Below are 24,861 nucleotides of genomic sequence, written 5' to 3' on the forward strand. Positions count from 1 at the left end.
ACTATTTCCAAAATCGGAAACGAACTTCCGACGTTAATAACTTTCGCGTCCGACGTCCGATTCGAACGCATGACATGTCCACGAATTCGTATTGATGAGCTCTACGACTTTCGTGAAGGAAGTTTTTGCAACCGAGCGACGGAATAAAAGTCGATCTATACATTGCGGTAACGTTACGTTTTCTAATTAAACGATCCGAGAACGTTTCCGTTTTCGTTTCGAAATGTCGCAAACCTGCAATTGTCGTCTTGAATTAATTTCACAAGTTTAACACTTTGAAAATACTCGACATTTAGTTTCTAATAAATTCGGGTTATTACAAAGCTACTACCAACGATAAACAAAGCTACTATCAACGACAAATAAAGATACTACCGAGCAACACAAAAGATGCTACTATGCATGTCTACTAAAGCTACTATGAAGCATAACAAAAGCTACTACCAACAACAAACAAAGCTACTACCAACGACAAACAAAGCTACTGATTCCAATCATACAATCCAACTTCATCTAACTATACATCTCAAATAGCTCATCCACTCAACATAATACACAAAACAAAAACAACAACATAAAAAGATATTGTCGTAGGTATATAAAAATACTTAGACTAACCTATAAAGATACTACCACAATAGTACCACTATATGGAGACAAAGAGGCATTCGATTTCAAAGCTGTGTTCTTTGATTGAAAGCATGAACCAGAGGTGGTGCTGTTGTGATGCATGGGATCAGCCACTCACCATCGAAAGCATGAGCCGGAGGAATTCTGATATCTTCCCCTGCACAGTAGCGTCGTCGTTGTTGCCAGTGATGATACGGTGGATATTAGAGATCGGTGGCTTACCCAGGCCATTTGGCGTCAATCTTGTGGTAGAAAGAGGCGGACTTGATCGCCGTGGAAAGGACGACGGTCAACGCAAAGAAGGTTGGTAACAATGTGGTAGAGGAGTGTAGAGAGAGAGAGAGAGAGAGAGAGAGAGAGAGGACACGAACCCTACCAACATCATGGCAGGTCGGCTTTGTCGACGAATCATGAGGCGGTGTTGCTTCAGATATCTATGGCGGAGGCTTAGTGCTGATGAGGTGTTGGCATCGATCGACAAAGGAATCGTCTGAGCGGGAGGATTGATTAGAAAAAGGAAGAGGTGGAAGCGCGGTAGAGGTATCGTGGCAGCGGCAGACCGCTACGGGGTCAAAGGAGGGCGCGCTTCCGGCAGCGGATTGTTGTGCGATTTAGATCCGATCAGATTTGAGAGAGAGAGAGAGAGAGAGAGAGAGAGAGAGAGAGGGAGAGAGAGAGAGAGAGGTTTGGTTTGTTATAAGGGTATTTCAGGTAAAAAAAATATTGTTGGGCAAAAAAAGGCCTAATTTGGGTAAAATAATTACAGTGTCTTTTAAAATGAGAGAGTAGTGAAAACTGTCCTTAGATAATATTTTCTATATAAAGTACATAGGTATAACCTTGAAACATTATTTTATATATAGTACATTATTTTAGATATGATATAGTATACATACACTATATCATTGCTATGTCATTCACCCAGAGAAAAATCTTTTATCTTCAAGCAACAAACCTTATTTAAAGGCCCACTATTAGTATGTGTATTATATTTATGGTGACTTAATTCTACTTATCAATTCCAAATTTTACATCATACAATATAGTTAATTTCAAATGTGAGAGAAAACATAGAAAAAAAATATGAGAGATTATTGAGTTTGTAGAGAAAGATTTGAGAGTTCAATTTTTAATTAATTATATTTTCAACATTTATTCAACTATTTAATTCATTAATTCTAGTTATTTGTCATTTTTCAATCGTTTGCAATATATATAGATAATTATATATATGATTTTAATATTTTGTTGTAATATAACATATCTCTGGTCCTGACAAAAAATTCATATATGTTGCACATTCGGCAGTAGGAAAATAAAAGTCGATAAGTTTGCACCTCACAAACCCATATATATCGGTGCATGATTCATTCTTTTTCATTTAATAAAATCCTGTGTAAAACTTAGCTGCCTAGTTTGATGGCATGGGCTTCTAAATCTCCAAAGAAAAATTATAGGCATTGATAGACACATATTTATGTGATTTTTATTGTGTTAATTATTCCTTTTACATAGCTATCACTACTACACAGAAATACATAAACGACATTTGAAAAACGCCATTAAATGTATTCTACGGCGTTTTTTGCCGCCATGGTCAGACGTCGTAGAAACCGACGCCGTTCTTTCACAAAAATTTCATGGCGTTTGAAAAACGCTGTTAAATATCTTTTCATGGCGTTTGCTAAACACCATTGAATGTAATTTTATGATGTTTACCAAACGCCATCAACTTCACGGCGGTTGACAAAACGCCATTGAATTTAATTTCATGACGTTTGATAAACGCCATGCATGGTTTTTCAAATTAAAAAACAAACATTTATTGATTTTCTATTTAAATATAGAAAATCAATCTATTATTGAGAAAAAAGAAAAGAAATTCCCAATTAACAGTCCGTCATTAGTGCAACTCTTATTCTTGTTCTACAAATTTACAGTTTCACACATGCTACAAAGATAAAAAATAGACAGAAGAAATTACAAGTAGTTCTAAGGTAGCTAAACCACAATATATAAGAAAAGACAAAAAAATACAAGTTTCTCTAAAGAAAAGATAGAAGTGTAAAGATTAGCAACTCCAGTCTTTATCAAATCCATCACGCCATTCTCTTTATCATTGCGCACTTCTCTGCGATATGCGATAAACCCACCATGCGTAGCACACCTAGAATGGAATGAAATAAAAATCCAGTAAAGAAAAGTGCTACTTGACGTTATAAAAAAACATATGCACTAAAACATATAAATATTCAACTAAACTTGGAGATATGTCATGTTAGGAACATTGTCTGTTAATTAAGAACGAAAAGGAAGTAATAGGCTTATTAAAATACAATATCAAAAACAATAAGAAACTATGATATTTTACTAATTAAATCTAACAGGCACTTATAGACAATATACTGCACCAACAACTCAAAAATAGATAATCCAGAATATACAATGTGATATATAGCGGAAATTACAACACAAATAGATGCATATGTTTCTGAATAAGTCCCATGTCATGGGTAGCAACCAAATAGACAAAGGCATCATGGAGGCTTACTGACATCTTTTTCTTAGCAAGTGCAGCTCCTATAAAGGCACTCATCAAGAAATGAGCTGAATGAGCTGACAAAGATATCCAAACATCTATAAGATGGATTTTACTACTACACAAGATATTGACCTCAAATTGAATTTACATATAAAATAAACCATGCTCATATAACCCCTTCATATCAGTTAATGTTCCAATCAAACAGTAACACTGGAAATCAAGATCATCTACATTTAATCCATATGTATCATTTTAACATATGGTCCTACGTGCATGTGAACAAGAAGCTAATATTGGAACCTACCCATTACCTGTGTTGTGCTGATTCACCACAATGAATTGGAACCACAACGGCGACTTAGAATCCACCTCCTTGCCCTAAATGATTATCCAACCCAAAAAGAGTATCCAACTCTTAGAAGTAGCAATAGTTTTACACATTGATGTCACCTAAAATTTACAGGTCTACAATTAAGCTCAATTTCAGATAGTACAATGAAGACAATTAAGCTCTATGAGAATCTACAAAAATAAAAAAGACTACCTTCACGTGTTTGGTATCTTCTTCTCTGGTTGATGCATGTCAAATTGAAACAAAAGGTCAAGCTATAAATCAAGTATGAACAATAAAAAGGAAAAAAAGAGAATCATCCACAATTATACCCACCAGTAACATCCACGTTACATTTGTATCATTGATTTTATTGTTTGGAGTTATGCAATAAGAAACTATATCAATATAGCTACTTTATTGTGAAGCCTCGAACACAAACCATTGCGAGCACAAACTAAGTCAAGGACACTCCTGAAAATTGTATCTTTAGCATTCACAACAATTTCATGTTTATTATTTAGTTTTAGTTTTCATAAGCAAAAAGCTTTATACGGTTTAGAAATTATAACACAAGTGAAAAGAGCAAATTCTACTAATACTACATTGAAGTAAAAAGGAAAAACAAAAAAAACAAAATCAGAAGATCAGCCAGAAATTAAACCCAGAGCAAGAAATTAGCTAACCATCCCCTAAACCCAGAAAATGAAAACCCTCGTCTTTCCTGATTGCAAACCAAATCAAATTCTCCATCACCCGAAAATCGCAAATCAGTCTCGATCTTCCATAGACAGATGAAAGAAACAACTGATACAACACTAAATAACATGATAAGACAAATAACGAAGGATATGTGGTGACAACAGAAGTGAATGAATGAGAAATTATAGTACCCACATTGAAAGAAGTTGTGAGATCTCCTCCACCTTCGTGAAGCATAGATCTGAATTGGCAAAAGCTTTTGCACATGCCTGAATTGCATTCAAACCCTAAAATTGCAATTTACCTTGAACCCAGAGAATTTGAACCGAGAATAGAGGAGCATGGTATCGAATGAATGGATCGGAGGAGTTACAACCGATAAGGGCTCGTCGCTGTCGGTAGGCTCGTCGTTGTCAAAGCCTTCAAAGTCTGGAAGAGAAGATGGGAATGGAAAGGAAATGCGAAGGTAGTGATTTCAGGAGTTTTATGAATTTGGAGAGGATAAAGTTGGAGCCAAGGGTTTTCAATGAAATAAGATCTCCGTGTCTTTTGGTCTAAAGAGTGAACAACAAAAAAAACCCGCTTGTCGCATGGCTTTTGGAAACGCCATCAATATCAAATATTTCCATGGCGTTTGAAAACACCATCAAAAATACATACAATAGCGTTTAAGTAAACGTTATAAAATTCACGGCATTTGCAAACGCCATAGAAATATCCCACATACTTAAATTTAGATTATCAATAGCATTTTTCAAATAAAACGCCATGAAATAGTACTTTTCACGGCGTTTTTTTTATAAAACGTCATGCTTAAAATGTCATTGATGCACATATGTGTAGTAGTGTATTTTGTTATGTTTTTATATTTTTAATTAATTTTATTTGTTTTTAGGTATTTTGAAGTGAAATAAAGAAGAAGAGAGAAGAAAGAGAGGAAGAAAAGAGAGTAGAGGCCGAAAGAAGGAGGAAAGAGAAGAAAGAAAGAGAGAAAGGAGAAAAGAGACAAGAAAATGAGAGGAGGAACCGAAAAGATGGAGAAAAGAGAGAAGAAAGAAAGAGGGAAAAGAGAAAAGAAAGAAGAAAAAAAGAGAAAATGAGAAAAAGGAAAAGAGAAGGAGAAAAGAAGAGAATAAATAGGGGAGAGGCCGAATGGAAGAGAGGAAGAAAAAATAAAGAGAAGAAGAGAAGAGAAAGGGGAGAAGACGGACAGTGAGAGCCGAAGCGAAGTCACCTTCAATCTCCTCAAGCTACAACCCACATCTCCTCAAGCTACAACCCACATCTCCTCAAGGTGCTAAAATCTCATCAAACCTCCCCAAGAGAAAGGAAGCTCTAGATATGTCTTCGATTTCAAACTCTAATTGATTTATATAATTTTAGATGAAAATTTCTTCACTGATTGTTCATTGATAATTTTATTGCATATCTCATTGGGTCGATACTTTGATGCATGTTGTAGTATTTATTATCTTGAATATGTATATGACCGACATATCATTGCATATTATGTGAGAGATAACAAGTCATTTGCAGGTACTTGTGTGAAGTGATTCCTTAGTAATCTAAGGCTACTGACATTGACCTTAGATTCTTTGTTGTTACTCAAACGTTCTTAGAATTTCATGATTTTAATTATTTTGGTCTAGATACCGACATTTCATAGATCAATTAATTGAGAATATAGTTAAGTCGATATCAATATTTCGCTTAACATGACAAGTAAGAGAATGTAATACGGTTAATGACCTAACGACATTGGCTTAACTGTGAGTGCATTCATCTATAACTATTGATATTGTTTTGAGGTGATTGAAACATATCTACTGCTGGAGAGAAGTTCCTACCTATTGTTTTTCTCATATTTACATCCATATTCACTTTTTAATTATTAGGTTTTAAGCAGTACTTTTGTCTTCTTCTTTTTTCACCAATCAGACCAATTCCGAATACTCTCACAATTTGTGTGGTAGTAAGTCACTGTGTCTAGTTAGTGTCTATTTAATTTCGTAATATTTAGTTGAGTCTAGACTATCTAATTATTTAGGTTTCCGGTCATAGGTCGAGTCTGCCAGATTTCTGGTTTACGTGTCTATTTGTGTTTTTAAGTCTTAGTTTCACCAATTATCTGCGGGTAATGACCCCCTATTTGTCATTTATTACATTGATATAATTAATTTAATAATAGAGTATTTTTGTAGGTGATTTTGCACCTATCAGACATAAAATGCATCAAAATTCTCAAGACCGGCCCTGCTTAAAACTTATTTGATTGAAACAGTACGTATTTGTATTTCCAAACTCCAAAGGAAAAATGAAAAGTTGGACGGGTTAAGGCATGCACGCAGCTGCATTCATGTGCTCTTTGCAACCTGAAAAATCGGTGACATTATTGCCGGAGGTAGTTGATGCAGATAGAATATTAGTTATTAGTTATACGTACGATCATCTAGTTGAGAGCAGAAATAGTAATGCCATGCATAAATATACATGGTCCCCTTTTTTGAGAATTATTGCTATTTCACTTAATTTGTTTCTGTACGTGATCATTTTTATAGATATTCTAGGTTAATTTAAAACTGAGATACAAGTACAATTGATTCTTTATAGTTATTCGACAACATTGGATAATTATTAGTCGACTGTGTGGCTATGTGTCATCAGATTTGATCTTGAACAAATGTTAATTCTTTACGATAATGTATACTTTTTATATTCTCAGTTTCTCAGTGATTATATCAAAGAATATTTCTGATCGATTTCGTTATAACATATGTATTCTTACGAAAACACTGAATTTGGTACTAGATTAACATGCAGTAGCTACACATACAACCAGAAAGAACATATACTTCATACATACATATATAATGAAATTCCAAGGACAGTAATTGTATTCTTCCTTTCTTTTTCATCACTTTCTTCTCGCTCTGTGTATACAAGCTAGACTTTATTTTATTAAAGAAATTAGAAATGCATGAGCTATCTTAGCCTCTTAGGGAGCCACGTATGGAGGAAATGGCTTCTTAAATTTCGGAATTGGATAGTATGGCTTCTTGTAGATTGGAACTGGGGGGAAGGATGGCTTCTTGTAAACAGGAATTGGAGGTAAACTCTTGTAAACCGGAACTGCGGGCTTCCTGTACACCGGAACTGGGGGGAAAAGTGGCTTCTTATAAACCGGAATAGGATGGAAATATGGCGTTTTGAATTTTGGAATCGGATGGAAAAATGGTTTCTTCAAAAAAGGTTTTTCATCTTGTGGAATCGGGGAAGGATGCTTCTTAAACGGTGGGATCTTGAAAACAGGTATAGGAGATGACAATGGCTTCTTGAGAGTGGGAATCTTATGCAGAGGTGGTTTCTTGAAGTAGGGTTTTTGTGGAAATGGCTTCTTCAGAATTGGAACCTTAGGCAGGATGGGTTTCTTGAAGAACGACTTTGGTGGTAGTACCGCAAACTTTCCCTCTTCATTGAGCTCTGCAGCCTCGGCTGTTTTCAACTCTTCAATCATGTTGAACATGCACAAAGACATAAACGTTGTTATTTTTCTATTTTTAATTATCTATATATATATGGAAGAAAAGACTTCAAATAAGTAATGTGTTAATTGCTAGCTCTCATATGATAAAAGTATATGATGCCGGGTCGATCAATATCGAACTATATATAGATATATTTCTCACCTGAGAAGACTTTGCTTGGCTGTCCGGTATCCTCACCGTAGCATAAGCTTGAAGTAAACAAGAAGATGCAGAGACCAAGTAGAGCCCCATGGGCAGGAGGGATCTGCATTTCGATGACCCTAAGTGTTACACGCACTTAGTGTACCACAAGTTTGCAGTTGGTTAAGCAACTTTTGGTGCTTGATGTATTCATTCTCAAAGGCTAGCTTTGCATATATAACACAAGTTTGGGAAGGTGTCTAGCTAGCTTGCCCTTAAATGTTTGAGGGCCAACTAAGAGCTAGATTCATTAGGATTATTGTTCTAAGCATAAGTATGATAATGCTCACCGTTTTTTCAGCTCAAATGATAATTTATTTAATTTGTTTCATTGAGTTTCGATTGATCCATTTCTCTAACTGCTACCAACATTTAAATTTTTTCTTACTTGCCATTAATAGTGAGCACGATTTTCCAATTTCCATGTGAAAGATAAAAATACACGACCGCTTAATTATTGAAATCCGCTGCCTAGCCATTGCCAACAATGCCAAGTTTAATAAGAGTACTGACATATACATACATACATATATATATATATAGCTTTATTACAAATACTTTACAATCCAATATGGTTCTTATAATGTACGTCATGGCTTGGCATCGAGTGTTTTAGTGTACTGAATTACGAAGAAAGAAGTGATCGATCAAAACCTTACCATTCGGGTAAATAATTTTTTGGGCCACTACTGTTAATTAGTCAGTGTCTGAGACAGCCGATTTGATAGTGATCACTTTGATGTGGTGGGTTGTTTATGTTAATGCTGACAATGTTGCTCAAAGGTGACTGATATTATTGATGGTGTATTTAGGTCATCAACAGTTTAAGGTCTGCTGCAGCTAGCTAGCCGGACACGGTGTGTGTTGCGGTGCGGGTTAAAACTCAAACCGGTTCCATCTAGTTTTCTTTGTGTACGTGAACCGCTTTGCCTTTCGGATTGATTTTGGTGCAGTTTTAAATTGACTCCGCTGCTAAGGAATCTAGAAAATCTTGTTCAAAATGCCAAGTCTTGACTTGACTCACCTAAATATACTCCTAACAACGACAACATTTCACTTCAAAATCCTTCTTGTCTCTAGTTTAGTTTCAACTCGGAACAATTCATTCAAGTGTTAAACAATAGGGACACTAAAAGACATAAAGGGCTAAGAGGAGATATAACATATCTAAGGGTGGTATCTACATGCCGATATATATATATAGTCTCTATCCAGAGTGAAGCTTCACTCTGAAATTACAGAGTGAAGTTCCAATTTTGACACACTTTTCGGTCAAAATTTTTCACCATAAGCGATTCAATATTGAGGTATGCTATTCAAGATCATCTCTACAAAATTTCATCTAATTCGGACATCGTTAAGGTATTGAAATTAGATTAAATCAATGAATGAATTAAAACTGTTCAACGTGAACCGTTCATGTAAATCTCAATTTTAAAAGCTCAAACCATTGTCAAATTGGATGAAACTTTGTAAAGATGATCTTGAATACCATACCTAAATATTGAATCGCTTATGGTGAAAAATTTTGACCGAAAAGTGTGTCAAAATTGGAACTTCACTCTGTAATTTCAGAGTGAAGCTTCACTCTGAAGTTTCAGAGTGAAGTTCCAATTTTGAAACACTTTTCGGTCAAATTTTTTCACCATAAGTGATTCAATATTTAAGTATGCTATTCAAGATCATCTCTACAAAATTATTTACATTACAGATTAAGGTTCACTGACCTCCACACAGTAAGAGCTTGTTCATTGTTCTAGAGCAGCAATTAGGAGGGGAAACCAAAAAAACAAAAAAACCAATGGGCACAAATAGCTCAAGTTTCCTAAAAAGTGTAGTGTTTTGTGCAAATATATGGTATTACTAATCTGTTCGTAGTTTGAGGGCACTGTTTTTATTTAGACACAAAATATATTTGTTCCATAAGAGCAATAGGAACACTAGCAATAGACATATATGTGCTAAATGTAAGTATAGATAGATATATATAGATATATATATATATATATATATATATCGGCCTGTAAGTATAATGTGCTAAGTATAGATATATATATATATATATATATATATATATATATATATATATAATCTTCATTCTGAAGTTTCAGAATGAAGTTCCAATTTTGACACACTTTTTCGGTCAAATTTTTTCGCCATAAGTGATTCAATATTTAGGTATGCTATTCAAGATCATCTCTACAAAATTTCATCTAATTCGGACATCGTTAAGGTATTGAAATTAGATTAAATCAATGAATGAATTAAAACTGTTCAATGTGAACCGTTCGTGTAAATCTCAATTTTGAAAGCTCAAATCATTGTCAAATTGGATGAAACTTTATAGAGATGATCTTGAATAGCATATCTAAATATTGAATCACTTATGGCGAAAAAATTTGACCTAAAAGTGTGTCAAAATTGGAACTTCACTCTGAAACTTCAGAGTGAAGGTTATATATATATATATATCTATATATATATCTATCTATACTTACATTTAGCACATATATGTCTATTGCTAATGTTCCTATTGCTCTTATGGAACAAATATATTTTGTGTCTAAATAAAAACAGTGCCCTCAAACTACGAACAGATTAGTAATACCATATATTTGCACAAAACACTACACCTTTTAGGACACTTGAGCTATTTGTGCCCATTGGTTTTTTTGTTTTTTTGGTTTCCCCTCCTAATTGCTGCTCTAGAACAATGAACGAGCTCTTACTGTGTGGAGGTCAGTGAACCTTAATCTGTAATGTAAATAATGTTTATTAATGTATATGGACCGCCAATTTATAAATGAGTATGAGCTCTTATAAAGTTAATGTATAAGTGCTTCTGTTGGATATACAGAGAATGTGTAGTGCAATTACTAAGCCGCGGGAAAGCGGCGACCACACTAACTAGTATCTAGTTCATAACTTCATGCACAAGTATCACAGGCCAGCATTTTGGAATAGATCTTGCTTTCAAATTGTTCATGATTTGCATATAGGCACCTGATGAGGAGTCTGATTCCACAGTTTTTACTAAAACAGCTGCTTATGCATCAAAGACGTGACTATGCAAATTATATTAAACACTAATGTACTAGAACAAGCAAATAGTTCAACTGAAAATGGAAATTTAAACTGATCATGCAACATCAAAAGAAAAGTAGCCATATCACTAAGTCCGTTCATTGACATCCTATTACAGATCAAACAAAGTAACCCACCAGCAGATGCGGTTTCTTGTTCAGTGGTTGCATCTCCATTAGAAGAATTATCCTCAGCCGCGTTTCACAGAAAATGAGATTAAGCTGCAAAGATAAAATTGTTTCAAAGTAAGAAGCTAACATGAAACAAATTAACATGAAGAAACAGGAGTGCAAACTTTTTAGTAACCTGAATGAACTATGCTGTAGACGTTTTTTTTATTTTCTGGGATCTGAAACTATGTTACTTCTTTTCCTCAAAAAAAAACGAAAAGAAAAGATAACTGTGTTAATTCTATCTACAAGACTACAACAGCACATAAATATATACAAAAGTTCAAGCACACTATAGTAGCAACATGAACAATTCCACCGTCCACTATCTAAGGAATTCGAGTTCCATAATACATAAAACATGAAGGTGCAAACCGATTCAGAGTAGCCTAACTACGTATATCTGGTTGTCTTTAATTATTGACATTCTAGAGATTCTCTTTTTAACTTCTTGGTTTCTTCCATTATATCTGAGTCAAGTTTAGTTGAGAAGATTCTATTGAGACAACGAAAGTAAAAGAACAGTTAGCTAAGACGGGAAGATGTACATTGCCAAAAGAACAAAAACATACAATACCAACAACAACACGTACTAGTAGAGGTGGAAAACGGGCCGGGCCGGACCATTTTAAACGGGTCAAAATCGTGTTTATGCCGTACTCGGGCCGGTCCATTTATTTATCGTGCCAGGCCATTTGTTTAAATATTAAGCCCAGCCTGGCCCACGGCCCAAGCTCATGTCGGGCCAAGAAGCGGGCCGGCCCAGTCAATTAGCATTATATGACACAATTAAAAACAGAATATTATGTATTTTGAATATTTGTTTTATATAACTATTTAAAATAGTAAAATAAATAAAATACTACAACACATTTCATAATCTTATTTTTAAAACGTTACGTATCTCAAAACAATTACGTTTTATTCGCTATTTTGATAATATTTGTGAAATATTGTAGTTAAAATAATGAAATAATCAATAGATTTTAATTTTAAATATATAATATTCAAGTTTAATAATAATAATTGTTTAAATATTGATATAAATAATATAAAATTATGTATTTAACGGGCCGACCCATGATTTATCGTGCTCTGTTCGTGCTGGGCTAAAAACGAGCTCGGCCAGTCCCGGGCTCAGCCCATTTTTTAACGTGCCAGGTCCGGGCCGGATTCGGGCTTTTGGGCCCAGTTGCCACCTCTACGTACTAGGCAGAAGTAGTAAATCAATCACTGCGCATAAAATTAGGTTGTTGATAAGTGATAACATACCTGACCTATGGTTTCCCTCAGTAGGAAGCTGCATCAGCCCTGTCGAGCAAGAGAAGGCTCTCTTTAAAAGGATCAACAGAGCACACTTGCCCTACAGATATCCTTAGGCCATCTCCAACCCAAGCTTGTTAAGGGCTAAAAGACTCATCTTCAACCAATCTAGTTAAGGGTTAAAAGATCATAATGAGAGGGCTAAAAGACATTATTAAAGGCTATTTTAGCTCTTAACAATGTCTTTTAGCCCTTTGAGTGGTTTTGATTTTATTTATTTATTTAATAGGTCCATACATCTAATTCTCATCATCAATTACATCTAATTCTCATCATCAATTACATCTAATTTTAATTATAATTTTTTTTATTAATACAAGTAATTTAAATTTTGATGATTAATACAATTAACTTTAATTTTGATGATTAATAAAATTAATTTTATTTTTTCTTAATTAATACAATTAATATTAATTTTATTAGTTAGTACAATTAATTTTAATTTTGAGATTAATACAATTAATTTTAAATTTTTTTTATGATTAATACAATAAATTAAGTCTCTAATTACATGTCATATGACAACACACTTGATAAATTCGCAATATCATTGCTTCATTTCTTTTTATTTTGTTAAATATATATTCACGTCAAATATGGTTGAATGAGAAGAGTGAGAGCCTATAATAATTTCAATAAAAATATATAATTAAAAAGTCAAAACTGATCGAGTATGATAGAAACGAGAATAATAACAACGTAAAAGAACATAAACCAAGCTCTTTATTGATTGATAATGGGGCATATCTATAGGCATTACATACTTAGTATCCCGATGAATCATGGATTTATATCTATTACATAAAGCATAATCTACTCCAATAAAAAAACCTAAATAGGTTAAGACACACAAAATGGTAGAATAATAATTCTCCCGGAATACTTCCCCTTGTGTCGCATGCCTAGGTTGCATGATGCACATAACATTGACTCGGTAAAAACCATATCAAGCAAAATAAAAACTTCTTTGGTGAAAAACAAAAGTTTGAACGAAGGAAAAAATAGCACAACACACTATCTACATTTAATAGCAACATGGGAGGTAAACTTCTCCTGAAGTCTATGAAACAACTCCCCCTGATTAGTATCATAATCATGAAGTACAACTAACAAAGTATACAATGTTCATTACATGCTTCTCAAAAGTAGTCTTGGACTAATGATTAATCATTAATATCGCCACACATCCTTAGATCATACATGCTAGACATAGCCAAACTTTGATCTTAGGAAACAATTGTCAAGACCCCAAAATTTCGAGCATGAAACTCAAATTTCGAAGTCATAAAAAACTCTAAAACAATCTCAATAAATCGAAATCATTTTAATGTCACAGTGGATCATTACTGTGTTCAAAGTACAACTCAGCCAAATCGATTATTACAAACCAAATTTATAATTCAACATTATATCAAATGGAAATGTATAAATCCTCACAAATCCTCACCACAAGATAGAATTAAACAACTTCAAGTCTTCAGAGTTGTCCATCGATTTCCGCTAATCCACACCTACAGAATTATCCTCTACACCATCGAATAGGTGCACCGGGATTGTAAACACAAACCCGGTAAGCTTTGCAGCTCGTATGAGTAAAACAACAATATAACTCGTATAAAAATATATACGAAAATCCACAAAAATGTCAATTATAAATGCACTCATGACTCATTAGACGGCCCATCTGGTCGTCTAATAATGTGAAAATATATGTGCTCATGAGAAATTGGGCAACCTCTCTGTTTACCCAAATATATTTATAATACGGATACTCATGAGCGATGGTACACCTCTGTTACCCCTCATGATGGTATGCCGCCGGCATTGGGCAACCACCTGCTACCCAATATCCAAAATATGGGTACTCATAAGCCGATAACCCATCTGTTACCTCTTATGCAGTACCCCGGCAGACAGACTAGAGCTCTAACTGTATCGTAACTTTCGCCCGGCCAAGGCTAGGTTCTGACATGCCAACACGTCCGAAGACATACACACGTCCGAAGACAAGAAACACGTCCAAAGACAAAACGTTTTAACAAAACTCAATGTTAAAACAACGTACAATAATCATCACATTATATTGTACAAATCGAATCAACATGCTCAATAAATATATCTGAACACCAAATAAACTTATTCGCAAACGGAATTTATGAAAGTATATAATATAGCAAACCGTATATATGTACCTCTTTTACTATTTATACACATACACAATCCACTATATCTTATACATATCATAGTTCATTCATTTTAATTAAGCGTAATCATGAGATTTTACTCACCTTATAATCCTGAGCGTAATTTCCACGATTCTGAATGTGAATCCTTTACTTGAAGTATCGATCACCTAGAATAGATAAGAAGTGAATTTAGGATCGTTACGTAAAACCTTAAATGCCGAAACAATAATAATGTTAGACTGTTCAGCAATTTCTGGTTTTACGAAGTTACTGTTCACAAAATTACTATTCATGTATTACTGTACAAATATATATTAATTACGTATTCTTGTACGTATGCATACTATTCAATCGTAAATACTGTCTCAGTAAATAATAATTACGATTTACCCTTCCGAAATTACTTTTACATTTACTGTACGTAATTTACATTTACAGTTACTATACGTAAAATAAATTCACATTTACTGTACGTAAATCACGAAAAAAAAAATTTTACAAAATTATTGTTTTGAATTCACTGTTTACGCGCCGCCGCACGTGGCGGCGCATGGGGTTCACACGCCACTCATTATGGCTACGCGTGGGGCCCACGCACCTCTCCTAAACTTAGCGCGTAGCACGCCACCGTCGCCCCAAAACCGCTCCTTTCTTTCTCCTCCACTCCTACACGGCCCAAGGCCGCCTCCAAACCTCCTCACGCACTTACAAGCACCGCCCTAGGCGGCGGTATCTCCTCCATCTCCTCCTCCTCCGAATCTTCCCCAAATCGATCCAAAATCATCACACAATCACACACAAACATCAAATACATCAAATCATACCTAGATCATATGGTGGAGCCTTTGAAAAGGCGTCGAAGAGGGATGGATCGCCGATCGTGGTCAATTCCTCGTGGAGGGCGTGTTGTGGCTCGAATCGAGTTCCATTTACTCGTAGGCGGCGTCGGAGGGTGGAGGGGGATAAGGGGTGAGAGCTTGCGTCGGTGGCGTGGGGTTTGGACGGCGACAGAAACCTCGCAGGGGCTCGGGGATGTTGCGCGACTTCACGGCGGTGAGGCGAGGCGTCTCGAGCTCGGGGTCGTGTGCGGTGGTCCTGGCGAAGCTATCGAGCGAGGCGGTGTGAGCCACGGCGCTCTAGCTGGTGAGATCGCCGGAGGCGATTTAAGGGAGAGGGGTGAGGTCGAGGAGAGAGAGAAGGAGAAAGGGGGCGGGGGTGAGGGTTTCCGAAAATGGAAACCCTAACTCCATTAAATTCCCTTTTATACCCTTTTCTAAATCGGAAACTAACTTCCGTCGTTAATAATTTTCACGTACGACGTCCGATTAGGACGCGTGACATGTCCACGAACTCGTATCGACGATCTCTACTACTTTCGTGAAGGAATTTTTCACAAACGAGCGACAGAGTAAAAGTCGATTCTCACGTCGCGGAAACGTAACGTTTTTCTAATTCACATTTCTGATATCGGTTCCTTTTTTGATTTTCGACGTCGCAAAGCGAAATAAACACGTTTAATGAATTTCACAAACTTTTTAAATTTAAAAACAATCTAATAAATTTTTCTGAAAAATCGGGTTACTACAACAAGATTGCATAACAACTCAAAATAAGAATTTATTACATACTTCACTTAAACGTATATTCCTGGTAAATCTATATGAAGTTTAGTTTTACAATACCATATATTATATTTAAAAACTCTGCTACAACCTGCATGCTTTTTACCTAACAACGTATTCCAACATGAACATTAACACAGAGCCACAGCAACGCGCGGCCTAGATCCCTAGTTGAATCATGTCATTTATCTTTGAATACCTGAATGGAAATACTGTAGATTACCACTTCTTAGTAGGAAGTTCAATTCAGAGTTTATGAGGAAGTGAATTTTTATTTCCTTTCCATAATCAAAGTATAATCAAAAGACACTTTCACGTGGACAATGAAATCAATTAAGAATTGATAACATGATTTCTTGTCAGATAGAAGGACTGCTGACACCGAAAATTCTACAAATTAATTTATTTCATCTGACATATGTGTTCGAGCTGGGAAAACGGATCCTCCTCAGAGAACAATCAGCAAACCCCGGTGTCGAACCCTAGACGGTTCGACCCTTCGTTCTCTGTTGTTGCCGGCGTGCCAGTAGCTTTGAGTTAGGTACAACTCTTGCTTTGTTTGACGATGATTGCGCTCCACGTATTGTCTTCTTCTCAAACGATTGCTCTGCAGTTGCTGATAAACCGTTGAAGTTCGAATGACCTATACACAACCGGAGTTGCTAGGTACCTTTCACTCCACCTCAAGTAGATGGCCGATCTTACTTTAGACCGCTTGGGGAAAAGCAGAGCTTATATTGTGTCGTTAATAGCAGGACTCTCTCGCGAATGAGATTTGCTGACTAGTGCAGACTTTTGTGTTTGCTAGAAGCTAGGCTAGCGACTCGATGGACTTGACTCTAGTTGCCGAGGTTAATCGGACTTGTTTTCTACATGCAGCGCGAGGCGTACATCTGGGTAGCTCCGCTCCGATGGGAGACTTGGTTGCCGATGCGAGTCGGAATTTTACTCCATGAGGAGACTTGGTTGCCGAAGCTAATCGGACTTTTGCTCCGCGATGAGACTTTTGCTCCGTGAGGAGACTTGACTATGCGGTTGCGCGATAGTTTGTTTTGACGTTGCCTGTGTTATTCTGTGTATTCAACCCCCTTATATAGAGAACACAATTTTTTCTTTCTTGCAAATCAAGTCTTGAGAACCTCCTAGTTGATTTAGATTCACCTTCCTTAATCAACTCAGATTCTATACGGCGATAGTCCCCTAAATCTATTCCAATACGGCAGGTAATCTTGCTTTGTGATATACTTTCCTCAAATAACCGGTCCACGAGCCTAAATAGTCTAGATAATACCGGAGTATTATTTTAGGCCCAAACATTGCCCCCCAGGCCTTGAAATTGAAGACCCCGCGAAATTGAAAAGGGGTAGAAGAAAAACCCCAAACGGTTATCTTTTAAAATAGTTCGAAACGCTTTACGTTCCCCAGTTGCCAACTGACGCGTGATTTCACCTCAAACCACTATAACCTTTCGAGCTGAAGTATGCGAGAAACACTTACTGTTTCAGAAACTCAAACCAGTTTCAATCGAGCAGACGCATCTCTTCCCAGAACCCAATCGGTTCCAATCTCAGAAACCCTTTCAGTTTCTATTCCAACACTGACTAAAAACCACTAACTGGTTCATATTGCAGGTTTTTGAGGACACAGTTGGTGATTCCTCCTCCCAATGCCATAAGCGAGGGAGAATAATTTATTCTAACAATGAAGAGGACGATCTTAACGCTGTAGACTTCAATCCTGTAAGTCTTTATCCATATTTGATTAACAAAACTAAAGACTGTTGCAACATTTTCCACTAACCAACTCCTGTGAATATCAGTAGAATTAAAGAAGAAGAATAGATGCCTCAAGCACCTCTACCCCAGTCGCGAATGATGCAGAACCACGCTCGTCAATTGACCAAGTCAACCCTGAGACAGTAACTGGGAATAGCAATCCAGAGAAAACAGTTGAGGTAAAAAGAACACCCTATTTGTTCCAACTGGCAATCCATTCATGAACCACTTTGACTGATTCTTATTTGATTTGTAGGTTCACGAGAACCCAACTTCACAACCTCTGTCTACCACTCAGGCTGCTGCCACCACCATGGAAGACGTCTCTGTACGTAGTTAAACACATTGTTGCCCCCCAAGCAACGCTTTATTATTTGTTAGGATGTAATTCCTCTGTCTTATATTGTTCATCTGTGAATAAGCGATGTACTAATTTGTCTTTAACACAAGCTCATGCTGAAACTCAGTCACCATCATGGGAATCGCGACTGGTATTCAACAGGTTGCGATCATGCATGGGTAACCAATTCAAGCTACTCCCCTCAACATGGTGGCAGGAACTCGGACCTTGGAGCCACATGCCTTAATCAACCCAACAGTTGTACTCTCCCGCTCCTCTTCAACTCAAATTCTGGAGAATGAAGAAGGCGTGACCAGCTCTCACCGAGAAGGTGAAAGTGTGGAGCATCCCCTCGCGAATGCGGCCTCAGTGAGCCCTGATGTTACACCACGAACCCTTTTGGAAAACATTGTTCCTTCTTCTCAATCTGATGGGGTAAAACCCTTAACCACCTCTTGGTTTATATGTTTATGTTCCCATTTATAAACACTTAACTGTATGGTTAACCGTTCTTTACCATTTGCAGGCCGCAGCAGTCGCGAACGCTTCCAACTCCCAAGGCACTCTGACTGTTGGAGCCTCTGGATCAACACTAGTTGTTGATCCATTAGAACATCGCTCTAAATGATATGCTGGGTCCTGTCGTCACCTTGACACCTCTAGAGTCTCCAGAATTCGTCCAGGCCCGAGCACAACTTGTTTCATAAAACACTTGTATTGTTTCAGTGCTGCAAAACAAAAGTCACAAAAAATTTTTGACCACAGGTATTGGTCCAACGTTTTTACAAAAAACGCCTGAGTATGATTAAGAAACTCAGAAAGTTTCAGAAACTCGATAGTTTCGGAAAAAAAATTCTGGGCTCGCGACCAGTAGGAACGTTCGCGACTCTAGAATTCGCGACTTTAGAAAATTTTCTGAGTTCGCGATCGCACTGAGTATCCATGGTGTTACCCCCCTGTTTACTTGGTCTAAAGAATGGAAACCAAGGAAACACTAAGTCCGAACACCAGTTAAGTGGCTTGCACCGCTGCCGGTGGATCTTCATACTCCCAAACTCTAGGAAAGTACTTCTTAAGATGGCGACCATTCATGGGATTTCTGTGTACATTCCCATCAGTGTCGCGAAGGTAGTAGGCGCCTTTGCCCATTACTCAATCAATCACAAAAGGACCTTCCCATTTAGTAGACCATTTACCATGACCATCAACTCGCTCACCATACGGATAACAAGCTTTCCAAACTAAGTCCCCAACTCCAAAGCTGCGTCCTCTCGTGCGTTTATCATAGAGCCGTGCTATCTTTTTCTTTTCGGCAATAAGGCTGTCGAGAGCTTCCATCCGGCGAAAGTCCAAGTCCTCATGTTCTTGAAACATAGCTTGAACATAGTCCTCACCAATCAACTGGTGCTGCTTGCGAACCCTCAGCGACTGAACATTAATTTCCATAGGAAGCACCGCATCATGTCCATACATCAACGCATAAGGTGTAGTACCAGTTGGAGTACGTTTGGAAGTTCTATAAGCCCACAATGTGTGATCCAAGTCTGTGTGCCAAGATCGCGGATTTACATCCAACATTCGTTTGAGTATAGACATAATGATGCGGTTGCTAGCTTCGGCCTGGCCATTTGCTTGAGCATAATAAGGACTGGAATGCAGAAACTTGATCTCATAGCCAGCTAAGAATTTCTGAGTCCTTTCATCCATGAAACCTGCCCCCCTGTCTGCCACCAAACATTCTGGAATGCCATACCTAGTGATAATATATTTAAAGATAAAATCAGTGATCACCTCCGAAGATGTTGTCCTGACTGGTATAGCCTCGATCCACTTAGTGAAGAAATCTGTAGCCAGTAGAATGTGCTTGTGTTGTAAAGAGGAATTGAGATGAATCTCCCCAATAAAGTCTAAAGCCAATCCACGACCTGGCCAATGTTTAATTATTGGTTGCAGAGGAACGTCAGGCACATGCTGGACTGGTCCATGCATTTGACATTCAATGTAACCCTGCGCGAAGCTGATGTAGTCCCTGAGCATGGTAGGCCAATAAAAACCATATCGGCGAATGAGCCATCGCATCTTTGGACCAGCTTGGTGAGAACCACAATTTCCACGATGAACCTCTCGCAAGCACCTCTTAGCCTCATCTCCATAGATGCATCGCAGGTACAAGCCATCTTCTGTCCTGCGCAATAGCTCACCGCCTCGAAGGACGTAGTTAGTAGCAAAATATCTAACTGTCTTCTCCACCAGGGCAGAAGGATCAGTGAGGTACTGGATAATCGGTTGCCGCCAGTCCACATCAATAGTGTCGAGAACAGCCACCAACCATTCATCGTTAACCTCTTTCCTTGCCATAAAGGAAGGTAATGTGCGTCTCTGAACCTTCAAAATCCTCTCGCGAACGTCATCTGCCAAGCGAATGCCAGTAGCCAACTGTGCTAATTCATTGGCAGCGAAATTTCGTTCTCGAGGAATATAGTCAAGCACCACGTCTGCAAATTGGTCTAACAATTCCGATGCGCGCTCCCAAAAAGGAAGTAATGTAAAATTGTTATACTTGTAGACACCCTTGAGCTGGTTAATAACTAGGAGTGAATCACCTAATACCTCTACCTCGGTGACCTCCAGATCCAGCAACAGTTCCAGGCCAATGATGATGGCCTCATATTCTGCCTGATTGTTAGTGCACTTCCATTCTAGCTGAAAAGAGTAACAATGTCTTACTCTGGAAGGGTTAACCAATGTAACACCCGCGCCTGATAAATGATCCGTACTGCTACTATCGAAATACAGAACCCAAGGCTGAGTGTGAATGAAGGAAACAACTACGTTATGGTCTTCAATGCCCTCCATAATAGGATGATGCAACAAGAAGTCGGACACTGCCGGTCCTGTGAGCGCCTTTAAGGGTGTATACTGTAAAGAAAACTCCGATAACGCCAAGATCCACTTACCAATCCGACCCCTAAGCATAGGTCTGGTAAGCATATACTTCACTAAATCAGTTTGCGCCACCACCACCGTAGTAAAGGACAACATGTAATGGCGGAGCTTAGTACCGGCGAAGTACAAAGCTAAACACAACCTCTCAATTGGCGAGTACCTAGTTTCAGCCTCCAATAGGGTCCGACTCAGGTAATAAACCGAGTGCTCAATCTTCTTGCCCCCTCTCCATCACGATCTTATGCTAAGAGTCCTGCGATTTAATAAGGGGACGCTGAGATGTATAGCTTCAACGGTACTCCAGGCCGTGGGGGTCGAAGAACAGGTGGATGAGTAAGGTATTCTTTGATTTTATCAAAAGCTGCATGTTGCGTAGGTCCCCATTGAAACTACTGATCCGCCTTAAGCTTCAGCAAACGAGAGAAGACTGCGGTTTTGCCAGCGGAATTAGAAATGAAGCGTCGAAGGAAGTTTATTTTCCCAAGCAAACTCTGAAGTTCCTTCTTGTTCCTTGGTGTCGGCGTGTCTAGAACCGCTTTTGCCTTATCCTCCGCGACCCCAATACCTCTTTCATGCACGATGAAACCCAACAAGTCTCCTGCTCGAACCCCAAAAATGCATTTAGCTGGGTTCATCCTGAGCTTGTGCTTTCTCATCCTGGTGAACACTGTCCTCAAATTCTCGATGTGATTTTCTTTCTTCTTAGACTTGACCACCACGTCATCGATATATACTTCGAGAATGCCCCCCACCACATCATGGAAAATCAGGTTCATTGCTCGCTGGTATGTAGCCCCCGCGTTGGTCAGACCAAATGGCATATTGTTATATTCAAACACTCCAGTGAATCTTAGACATCGAAATGCTGTTTGTGTTTATCCGGTTCATAAACAGGAATCTGGTGGTAACCAGCTGTGCCGTCCATAAAAGATAGTCGTTCATGCCCTGCGACCGCATCGACCAACATATCCGCCACGGGCATGGGATAGACATCTTTCGGTGTCACGGCATTCAGATTCCTGTAGTCCACACACACGCGAATCTTGCCAGTTTTCTTCCGAACCGGTACTATGTTCGACAACCACTGGGAATATTTAGCTGGTCGGAAAATACCGGCTTGGAACATGTTTGGAACCTCTCTCTTGACCGCTGTTGCTGTGTCTACACTCATTCGTCGTGGACTTTGTTGTACAGGCTTGTACCCTTCCATGATGGGCAAGCGATGGCAAACCAGATCTGGTGACAAGCCCGACATGTCCTCAAATTTCTCAGCAAAGCAATCGCGGAACTCCTGCAACAATTCCACCAAACGTTGTCTCAGTTCCTCATCCAAGTGTTTACTTATTCCAACCTTCATGGGCTCCTCTGTGGTCCCCAGATTGATCTTTTCCACTGTATCCTTCACTTTAGGTGGAGTATCATCCAAAGCTGCAGGTGCTGGTTGAATAAACTCCTCCTCTGCTTGAACCTCAGTCAAATCATCCTCAATGCACTCAACTAGTCTCACTGCCCCCAAGCCTCCTGTTCCTCTATGTAAATAGATTAACGTTGGAGAAAGGATATATAGGCCTGCTCTTGCTCCTTGGTCAGTGATGTACTCATGGATGATTACTTTTTGCTTTCACGATAAAGCCAGGTCTATTTATGTTTGTTTTAACCTGTACTAAACCCCATCGTGTCAATTCTGTAGAAGTCACCCCAACTGGACGACCTTTAGTATCGATCCCGGCAACTCCCAAAGGCCTCATATCACCATAATAATACTCTGCATCCAAAATACAGGAAGCGACTGAGTATGGTCGATCATCTGCTCTCACTAGCTCTGCCTTGTCAGTTGCGGGATCCTGCATCAATATTTCTTGGTGTAGAGTAGAAGGGATGCAGTAAGCTCGATGTATTCAATCCCTACCTAGTATGATGTTGTACGAAGTGGTGCAATCCGTAACGAAGAATGTCTGAAACAGCTCAGAATGTCCTATTTTGACTTTGAGGATCAAAACTCCCAAGGTCTTAGTTAAGTTGCCAGCAAAACTCCTGACCTTGAGATTGCTACTGAGAACCTTTTCCTTCGCAATCCCAAGTGCTTGTCTTCACCGTGATAATGCTAACTGTTGCACCGCCGTCAACAAGGATTTTGTTCACTCTCTTACCCTCCATCTCAGCTGATATGTATAAAGGTTTAATGTGCTGAGTCATGGTCGCCATAGGCTTTGTGAACATCATGAAAAATCTTTGGAGCTCTGTCATCGTGTGAGAGTTATCAGCTCCTTCTTTCCTCGTGTCCTTCTCAACAGTTGGCACCTCTGTAGATAATAACTCTGCGACTGTACCCACCTCTTAGGCTTGCGTCTCACCTCCAATAAATAGATGAGATGGCATCGGCCGTGGAAGAGCATACTTCGAGGACAAAGTGAACACCATGTTGCAACTAGGAACAGTGTCTAACCTTGGTATTCCTTCCTCGTCGCTATCTCCGTGATATAGGTTAAACATGTTGCAATCTGGCGTAGCTGTCATTTCTTCATCATAACCTTCCTCCAGCTCGTCCTCAGAAAACCCTAAGCCTTGCTCATCACCACCTGATTCGTCCATATTGTCATCCGGCATGGACCCAGTTGGTGTTCGCGAGGGGAACTTGCTCCTGATATACTCCGTTAGTGATTGCTCCTGATGAGCCTTTAGAGGAATAACCAATGCCGCAACCTCTTCCTCTAGAACCACAAGTGTTGGTTCTTGCACTATTGGAACCACTAGTGTTGGTTCTTTGATCTTCAGTTTCCATTCAAACTGTGGCTTGATTTTCTCTGGAATTAGCTCATGTAGGCCTGGCTTACTTACAGACCTTTTTGGCATCCATTTCGATTGCGCAGGATGCGCAACACAACTTCTCTGTTGTTTCTGCTGAGCAGAAACACCTTGTGCGTGTTTCCTGTTTGTTGCTCTGCCGTCAGTGGACGCGTAAGACAACCTATCATGGATTGAAATTCTTTGTGTAGGAGCAGTTTCCATTGGTCGTTCAAGTCGATTATGAACGCTTTCCCTGGGGTATGGCTCCTTCCTGTGGCGATCATTCCGGCAAATGTGCACATATGGCTTGAAACTAAGCTTTTCAACTGTCTCTCGCAACAGCCAAGGTGGCTGCTCTAGCTGGTCGTGAGAGAGCTCTCCTCGGTTATATGCCTCTAGCATTCGCTTAGCCCTGCCCCATCGTTTCTGAACGTTTCTCTTCTGAGTTTTTGTAGCTTCCATAGCTTTTCCGTGCTCCTGAATGTACCAGACATCAGGTTTTAGTGACCTCGGTGCAGGCGGTATGTATGGCCGTTGTAGCGCCTCGCGCGAAGCTCGACTTTCCGGCGCATTCGTCCCGATACGCTGCCCTCCAAGAACGTCCGCGACCCCGCCAAGACCTGAGTGTGGCCTTTTCAACACTTGAGCATAAGTGTATGTCTGAACTCTAGCTTTCTTGGGGTTCTTCCTCTCGG

The 24,861-nt window shown here is 38.6% G+C and overlaps 1 protein-coding gene across 1 annotated transcript; it reads right to left on the bottom strand.

Annotated features, from left to right (window-relative positions):
- Window positions 1–7,203: 7,203 nt before the first annotated feature.
- LOC126802736 (extensin-1-like) lies at window positions 7,204–8,003 on the bottom strand. The gene is made up of 2 exons (XM_050530419.1): window positions 7,895–8,003; window positions 7,204–7,712 (listed from the first exon to the last, which is right to left on the bottom strand). The coding sequence occupies exons 1-2, from the start codon at window positions 8,001–8,003 to the stop codon at window positions 7,204–7,206; spliced, it is 618 nt and encodes a 205-aa protein (XP_050386376.1).
- Between the last annotated feature and the right edge of the window lie 16,858 nt (window positions 8,004–24,861).

Source organism: Argentina anserina, chromosome 7 (assembly GCF_933775445.1).
Source record: "Argentina anserina chromosome 7, drPotAnse1.1, whole genome shotgun sequence".
NCBI lineage: Eukaryota > Viridiplantae > Streptophyta > Magnoliopsida > Rosales > Rosaceae > Argentina > Argentina anserina.

What these genes read in the sequence shown, in the direction of transcription:
- LOC126802736 (XM_050530419.1), bottom strand. Translation starts at nt 8,003, where the DNA reads ATGCAGATCCCTCCTGCCCATGGGGCTCTACTTGGTCTCTGCATCTTC. An exon ending in GCCAAGCAAAGTCTTCTCAG is followed by an intron (nt 7,713 to 7,894) that starts GTGAGAAATATA and finishes ACATGATTGAAG; the next exon opens with AGTTGAAAACAGCCGAGGCT.